Consider the following 9,005-nt stretch of genomic DNA (forward strand, 5'->3'; position numbering starts at 1 on the left):
TACTTAGGCGACCGTACATATAATGTGTCGGTCATGTATCCAAGATGTTGACACGTGCCCAAGTAACAACAACATGCAATATGGAGTGTCTGGATAGCACTAATTTTGTTATATATCCAAAGCCGTTGAATTTTACATTTAGATGATTCTGACCTCTTTATATCAATATGTTTTTACAATATGTTTTTTTACTAGTACACTCAAACCTAGACCTACCGAAATCAGCATCGCACCGGTAGCGAGCTAATCGGCCGGTTCCGGTTCCGGTTCCGACCGGTTGGTTTTTCGAACACTGGACAAGATGCGGTTAGTCTCAACCAGATCCAAAAAGACGTACAAAACTCCATGTCTCATATGGACTTGGCTAGGATCAGATCTACCTGGTCTCCACTTGTTCAATACCAATATGGTTTCATTACGATTTAGGACACAAATAGAACCGGTTATGGCTTGGCCATGTCTTAGATAAGAGCCAGTTGGGGCCTGATAAGGACCCAGACACATTCGCTTTTGGCTCAGCCAGGGCTCATATGGAAGCCACATCGGACCACCTCATCCCAACTTGGTTAGGCTTAGTCGTGGCTTGTAAAGGACTCCGATGGATCCAGTCGTGGTTTGGGCAGGTCTTAGAAAAGACAGTTCTGGCTCAATAAAGGTTCAGATAGGGCTCATACGGATTAGACCACACTTAGACCCACTTGATCCCAACTTGGATCAAACCTAGGTGTGTGGCTCAGGCTCATTTAGGACTCAGATAGCGCCAGTATTTTACTTTACCACGTCTAAAATGGGAACCAGTTGTGGTTGACCAGGTAATTGTGGCTCAACCAAGACCCCAACAAGAGTCACTCGTAGCTTGGCCACGGCTCATATGGACACAGCCATATCAGGCCACCTGCCCCAACACCATTTTTTGCTTGGTCAATGAAAATAAAGTCAGCCGCCCAGCCGCCTATGCAGTATGGCGGACAAACCACCTAGGCGGTGGGGTTTAAGCAGGCATACCTAAGGTGGGCAGACAAACCGCCTAGGCGGTGCGGTTTAGGCAGGTGGGCGCCTAGGCAGTAACGGCACGCGACCTAATCCCACTCCATCAATAACAAAAAAAAATAAAAATTCAAATCAACCCAAACAAAAATAAAGCTTGATCTTGCCCTGCTCTCTCTATCTCTCTTAGGTCCATCTTTCTCTCGGGTCCATGTACTCCATCTACATATGAGAAGGACTACAAGTGTTCAATGCTTGGCCTGTCTCTCTCTCTCAGAGACATAAAGATACACGTGGTCACATGCTCCCTCTTTACACATAAAAAGAAAAAGAAGAAGAAGGCCACCAAATGTTCGATACCAGGTCTCTCTCTCTTGAGATATCCTCCAAATGTTCGAGACCTCTATCTCACAAATACAGATCCAAAAGAAAAAAAAAAAAAAACGATTTTAAAGAATTTCATGCGAGACCTAACACATGCACATACGAATTCACATGTATGCATGCACACACACATTCCCAAAATACACTCACATAAAACAACATATAACCCCCACCGCAACCCTTTTCCCTTAAAGCCACTAAAACAACATATAACCCCCACCGCAACCCTTTTCCCTTAAAGCCACCCTGGTATCTGGGCTCCCACCTAAGCCGCATCTACCTTTTTTTAACATTAAGCAGAAGAATCGGATTGAATTTGAGTTTTTGAATTTTTTGGCGCCCATCATATACATGGTCCAAGAGATGTTATGCCCATAAACAGAAGCAACTGATAGAGAAATCAGTAAAAACACTATGCTTAAACGGATAGTCAAAATAACTCATTACATGAAATCAATGATGTAAGCACACATACATACATTATGTATTCCACACATACATCCATATACATCATGCATTCCTACTTCATACATGTACAATGGGATGCAGAATTGCATGCTCTGATGGGAATTGATTTTGCAATGCCGCATCAACGTATATGGCTTCAGGAACTTTTAAGAGTGTATTTGGATAAAACCTGAAAAGTGAGAGTAAACTGTGTTACTAAGAAGCACCGAAGGATTATCAGAATCAGCAAAACCAAATTAAAATGCATTTAATTATTTGGAGGTGGTGGTATTAATTTTCAATTGAAAATTAATAAGCTTATGTATACATATATGTGCATAAATGTGCTTGGGCTTGAGTGGGAACATTCAGAATATGCAAAATGCCACACAGCTGAAAGTGCTTTTATTAATATTCAGGAGGTCACTCGCGACAAACTCAGAAGTTAAGCAAACATCGACATATGCATATAGATCTAACGGGTGCGGTTTACATAGAGCCGAAGCTCTAAACAATCAAAGTAAAGCGCACCTTCAAATAGTATCGAGAAATGTGGTTTCAATACTGGAAATCTATGTGATAGCCTTAAAATATATTTTCATCGTTAATTACAAAATTTAAAGCTTAAAAAATAGTGTAAATCGAGCATATTTATGAAAGCTTGAAAATCTTAAAAATTGACAGCCCAAAAATGCGTTACAAGATGCACTATTTCCAAAACTTGAAATCCATTCTTTTCCTCATGTCCATGCATCTTGATGTCGAGATTATCAGTTTTCTCATGTCCATGCATCTTGATGTCGAGATTATCAGTTTGAAGATATTTGGGCATCAAAATAACCTCGTCTAGTGAAATTTTTGAGGTGGGCTCTAATTTGATTGTTTAGAGCCTCGCTCTATATAAACTTTTTCCCAATCTCAATGCATATATACACATGTAGGAATAAACTCTATGACCTGAACATGTAAAAAGTAAGAAAGTCAAAATGAAGAGTGTGGGTCACAGAAAAACGCAAGTCAATCATCCCAAAAAGGAGTTCAATCAGTAACAGTCATATTAATGTCTGAGACTTAATTGGAAGTATTCATATGTCTAGATAACAATTTCCAGAGGTGTCCAACAAAGTGCTGGAGGTATTGGCATATCACCTCACGCGCAAATCAGTTTTCTGAGGGCAAATTCCTTTCTACCCCTTTTTCATACTTCTAAGCAGATTATTTGATTATGGAAAGCTACCAAAAGCTTTTCCACAATACTTGCTGATTTGTACAATGAATTGCACAATCAAACTATCATTCACACAAAACATCAGACCCGATTTATGGTGCTGCTTCATGTAAAGATCTGAACCTTCCCTGCAATTTCTCAATGTTTCTGCTGGTCGCTTGCTCAAATGAAATTATCATACAGAAAATTTATCAGGCACCCTATATGTGTCGTGCAACATAGTCATGAAAGTAATTGATGAAAAGTTTCTAATGAGTGGATCATATCAAATAAACTAGATTTACATATTCTTCTACTTCACCACATTTGCTAAATTTTCTTTGACACCTTTTTCAGGTGCGACATATTGGCAAGTTGAACGTGTAATAGAATGGCAATAGCGCTTACCGGTTCTAATCAGTATACAGAAAAACAACTCAGCCAAGCTACTTGGTCCTTGGCCGAGGCAAAGGCAAGTTACCCCGGTGAAGACTATATCGCTTGAATTAGAAAAATGAAGCTAAAAACAAAAAAAAGAATAATATATTATCTAACCTTCTCATTTCTTACATCAAACATAAAATGAGATACCTCACAGCTCTTTTTTGAACTCTTGTTTTTTGACTCCCTAAAAAAAGGGCTCAGTCTCCTAGGCTTAAAAAATGAGGGCAGTGTTGTTTTGGAAAAGGAGGGGGCCTGTTTCCGATCCCCGACCACGATGGCAAATAAGCGTGCGTGCTACCCAAGAAGCCATTTGAATATTTTTATTCATTTCTATAAACTACGCACACATGGGTATCCAGCACACTCAGGCGAAACTCGTGTCGCCCATAGGGCGAGACAAGGTAACTCGGCTGAGTCCCGGTACACTGGTTCTAATTGACCAACCACTACCCAAAATCTTCTAATGGAAATTGCTATTGCATCTATATTGTTGGTAGTCCTACCCAAAAACATGTGACAAAATGTACAACTGACTTCTTGCTTCTCTTATTCGCACCTATGTTTCGGATGGGAATAGAAGAAAATGGAAGCAAAAATTGCAAATAGCAAAATTATTGGAATAAAGGACAATCCCCTTTTCTGGTTCCTGTGCTTGTGTTCGCAAGTGTGCTTTTTTATACAGTACAATGTTCAGAAAGTACTACTTGTTAGGATATGGATATCTCGTGTTACTATTGATATACATCATTATGGATACATATCATTATGGATATGCATTTGTATGAATACATATCTTTTGATAAGATTGACTGGTGTTTATCCATAACCATTGGTATTGATCTTTAACTGTTAAAGGTCGTATATTTATATGGAGTCTCGATTAATCAATAAAGAGAGAGTTCTCTGCAGTATTCTGAAATAATCTTCCATGGGGGCCTAAGGCCCAAATATACAAAAATACAGTTTCTAACATGGTATCAGAACGAGGTTGACGACTCAAGCATCGAGCCTTTGTTTCCAGTTCTCTGATCGGTGAAGCCCTCAATCTGATTGCGACTCTCTGCCTAACAGCTGCGGCACCCTCTTTGATGTTATCAAGTTGCTACCTTATATTCATTCCGAAAATTTCAGTACCCTTTACCATTTCATGGATGTGTCTTTGGAAAATCTACCCCCATATTCCAAAGCATCTTCCTCTAGTCGATACCGTTTCCTCTAGTCCATGCCGTTTGCACGCTTGAAACACATCTGTCCAAAAATAGAAGGGCATCAGGTGGTCTTTTAGAGAGAGATGTGAGTCTCGTCATGCTGCTACGGGTTATAGCTTAGGGCCTGGAGTTGTAGAGAGAGAGTAAAAGTAAAAGGACGTTTTTTTGGGATTGTAGAGAGAGGGTAAAAGTTTTTTTTTTTTTTTTATGTTGTTTTTTTATTAATAAATTAGAGAGCGTACGAGTTTGTAGGATTTCCATTCTTCACATTGCAAAGCTTGGTACTCAGGCTTGAAACGAGACCGAGGACCAAAATTCACACTGCTGCCTGCTGTGTGATTTCCTCCTGCTGAGATCGGAGTAGAGAGAGAGAGTTACAATGCCCTAGAGATTGCCGTATAGATAGAGTTGCTGTGATCTGCTCAAGATAAGCCATGCATTAGCCATTTGGGGCAATCTGAGGAGCACTATTGCGGGAAGCTCTCAATCCTCGTGGGAGCAAGTTGCTTGGATCTATGCTTGCTAACGATGGTGGGGTTTCAAAGGTTTCAGATTCTCTTTTTTATTTTTGTTGGCTCTTCCAAGTGCTTCAAGTTTGATGATCGAATTTCTTGATCCTGGTTGATGATCAAGTTTCTGTTACTTGATCATGTTTAATGATTGAGTTTTTCGTTACTCAATCCTATTGGATGATGGAGTTTCCTACTACTCCATCCAGTGTGATAATCGAGTTTTTTTTCGTTACTCGATCATATATGTTCCGGAGGCCTATTGAGTTGGTGTTATGCGAGACTTCTCTGTTCGAGGCATCAGTTTCTGAGGATCGCTAATTTGCAAAATTCACCTTTGAAAAATGGCCTATGAAAACGATCAATCTGCTCTATCTATAAAATCGCCCCTCTCTTTGTTTTGCCTCTGAATCTTGATCTCAGGGTGATATGTCCGAACTCTCATCAGCCACTCTAATCTTTTCTGATGATCGAGTTTTCCGTTACTCGATCCTGTTTGATGATTATGTTTTCTGTTACTCAATTCTGTTTGATGATCGTATTTTCCGTTATTCGATCCTGTCTGTTGATCGATTTTTTTCGTTACTCGATCCTGTATGTTTTGAAGGCTTGTTGGTTTGTTGTTGCTTGAGTTCTCTACGAACTGCTGAATCTAGAGTTTTTTCTGAAGGCTCAAGTCTGTTCCTGAGGCCGTTTGTTGTTCCTAAGGCTATATATTCCTGAGGCTTGTTGATCCACCACTACAATTTGTGCTTGTTGTTCAAGCAATCTGAGTTATTTGTGCTTGTTGTTCAAGCAATCTAAGCAATCTGAAGGTCACCACGCGTTTTTGGCAAATTAGTATTGTTCAAACTCCAGGTGCTTTGTGTCAAAGCATCTTGAGTTTGAGGGGGAGTATTAGGTTATGGATATCTCGTGTTAGTATTGATATACATCATTATGGATACATATCAGTATGGATATGCATATATATGGATACATATCTCTTGATAAGATTAGGATATGTATCATATTGATACATATCAATATGGATATGCATCTGTATGAATACATATCTCTTGATAAGATTAGGAGGTGTCTATCCATAACCATTGGTATTTATCTTTGACTGTTAAAGGCCGTATATTTATACGGAGTCTTGTATATTCTTGATTAACCAATAAAGAAAGAGTTATTAGCAATATTCTCAAATAATCTTCCATGGGGGCCTACGGCCCAAATATACAGAAATACAGTTTCTAACACTACTAGATAATCTGGGGAGGCTAAGGAGTAAAGCAACTTTCAATAGATCATGGTTTATCTTTTTATAGATCTAGAAGCATGCCATTTTTCCATCATATTCCTGGTATAGTAGAAGCATCCAAGAGGTCAGTGAGTGTACATGTATGTGTGTGTACACTTTTTTCATAGGGATAGCTAGTAATTTGAGCTTAAAATCTGAGGGTGAAAGAGAGTGTATCATGTGATATTCATTGTGATAAAATTCATGGAAATGGAGTTCTCATATCCTAGTTCTAAAAGATCAATCTGTGAAGGAGAAGCATAAGTCAAATCACAAGGTTCAGGAAAAAGAATATTTAGTGCACAAACAATTCGTCAAATAAAATTCAATTGAGATACCAATAAGAAATAAGATACATGAGATTCAAAAAGAGAGATACCTTACCTTGCTAGCAAAATTCCTTAAACTCTTGCTACTTGTTCAAAGGCATGAAACTAAAAGCACTAGCCAAAGAACCCTCTGCATTTTAAAGCTCCACATAAGCACTGTTTCCTCTTTGACTGAGATTTAGAAAGTCCATAATCATATGTCAATTCCGTCATAGGAGGAATATTCTTGATTGCAAAAAACATGATATGAGGACACTGACTATCACGATGGTCGAATAAGACAGGATACCATGAAACATTGGGGGAGCAACTGTGATTCATGAATCGAGACACATTACCCATACGCTTTGCACTAATCACAATTGGTAGCTGTTCAAAATTCGGATCAGGTTCAGCAAATCTCTGCTCTCCCAATAATGTATATATATTAGCCCAATTAAATGGGTTTTGACGCTCTCGGTTTGATAAAAATAAATACTCATCATCTGTTTCTTCTTCTTCCTCACCATTGTGCATAATTAGGCCGGCATATTCACAAATGAATGTCCCTGATGGAATAGGGTTCCAAGAACGAAGGCCCCAGCCTTTGTTTCTAGTCTTAAAAACCTCAAAGTGAAGTTTTAGCCCATTCTGTGATGCCCTGTTCCTACAAATGTTTGAGCACAAACAAGTAGGAGCACATTCATATATCATTGGTTTAGGGCTAAATAAAATTCCATTTGGATTATAAGGGAACTGGCCTCCATTTAGCCCCAAGCAACAACAGTTTATGTCATTGGGACTGCATGCATTTACGCACATACAACCCGGAGAAGGATTCGTCGAGGGCTTTGAATTCCTCACTCCTGTGATATACAAAAAACGCGGCCTTTTCTCATCATCAACATCATTCACCAAACAAACTGGTACTTTCTCGGCCATTGAAGATACATCTGATGTTGTAGCACCAGGCCTTGTTAATGGATTTTCTCTCCATTGCTCCAATTGCTTCCACAGTGAGCTCCCCAAATTAGGCTGGCCCGGACACCTTAACAATTTATACTTGAAAACTTTGAAGCCCATAGTGCCTCTCTCTGTCCATCCTTGTTGGACTCTGTATAACCCATCATAGATATAGGCCTTGCCAGAAGGGCTAGACACATCTTTCACACCCTTAATTACCCGGATTTCATTCCCATGTTGAAGGCTCTTCTCCAAAGCAAGATTACCCCTCTCAAGCTTCTGATCACCGACCTGTTTTCCCCTTGAGTCAACACCACCATGGCCACTGTAAATCAGGGTATCCCCATTGTCTTCTGCATCATCATCATCGTAACTACCAGAAGAGACGATACTAATAGCAATGGGATCCTCTTGTTGCCCAAACTTCATGGTCATGTAGTCAATACCAGCCATTGAAGGGGCATGCAACCCCACTAGACCTAATTCGAGTCTGAAATAGAAAATATCCCCTATATTGACTCCTGGAACAGAGCCGACCCTCTTCCCAACATTGGTTCGGAATTCTTTGCTGGCCATGACAGTCCCAGCTTTCAGGTCTGCACGTATCCTACCACCAGAACTTGATGATTCCTTTGATGGTTCATTTTGTTGCATAAGCCTTCGCCTATAAGCATGGTAAATTGTAAGGACCCTATCAACTGCATCCCTATCAACGTTCATGGGTCTCTCTTCAGCATCAAATGGACGAAAAGATATGTTCTTGCTCCTCTTTGCTCTAGCAGAGGCCTGCTTTTCTATAACTGAGTTATCTTCAGGTGCTTTTTGGGATATGGGAGCAACAAATATGGGTTCTCTTAAATTACTTGGGGGGGTTTTGAAATCGATTTGAGGTTCAGGAGACGCAAAAGACGCTTCATTGATGGTATCAGCAGGTGGTTTGAATTGATTTAGGGGTTCAGGAGAAAGGAAGGAGGGTTCATTTTTGGGTTCAGTGGGTGGTTTTCTTGATTTGGAGGCCTCTTTTACTGAACCAGTGGGCTCTTTTGATGAATTCTTGGCCAAAGAGCGCGGAAATTGTGGTATTTTTGCAGGACGAGGGTTGGAAGAGGTAAGAGGTTCAGATAAAGGAGGATTATTTGGGCCTGGAACTGAAGATAAAGGTCTTACATGGGATAGAAAAACCGGGACCAAGGTCCGCAGAGGCTTTACATCTAAAGCAGGGGATTCATCATCGGATGCCATGGAAGAAGGATGGAAACCCTT

The 9,005-nt window shown here is 40.0% G+C and overlaps 1 protein-coding gene across 2 annotated transcripts; it reads right to left on the minus strand.

Annotated features, from left to right (window-relative positions):
* Nucleotides 1-1,760: 1,760 nt before the first annotated feature.
* On the minus strand, nucleotides 1,761-8,756 carry LOC18426216 (histone-lysine N-methyltransferase, H3 lysine-9 specific SUVH1). Of its 2 annotated transcripts, none has more exons than XM_006832874.4 (2): nucleotides 6,856-8,756; nucleotides 1,761-2,008 (listed from the first exon to the last, which is right to left on the minus strand). In XM_006832874.4, exon 1 carries the CDS (start codon nucleotides 8,460-8,462, stop codon nucleotides 6,915-6,917), a length of 1,548 nt encoding a protein of 515 aa, XP_006832937.2. In that variant the 5' UTR covers nucleotides 8,463-8,756; the 3' UTR covers nucleotides 1,761-2,008; nucleotides 6,856-6,914. The 2 variants fall into 2 exon arrangements, with proteins under 2 accessions (XP_006832937.2, XP_011620424.2); XM_011622122.3 differs by having other exon boundaries at nucleotides 6,851-8,756.
* Nucleotides 8,757-9,005: the final 249 nt, after the last annotated feature.

This window comes from Amborella trichopoda, chromosome 1 (assembly GCF_054954075.1).
Source record: "Amborella trichopoda isolate Santa Cruz 75 chromosome 1, AtrichopodaSantaCruz75HAP2 v2.0, whole genome shotgun sequence".
Classification (NCBI taxonomy): domain Eukaryota; kingdom Viridiplantae; phylum Streptophyta; class Magnoliopsida; order Amborellales; family Amborellaceae; genus Amborella; species Amborella trichopoda.

What these genes read in the sequence shown, in the direction of transcription:
- LOC18426216 (XM_006832874.4), bottom strand. Translation starts at nt 8,462, where the DNA reads ATGAACGTTGATAGGGATGCAGTTGATAGGGTCCTTACAATTTACCAT.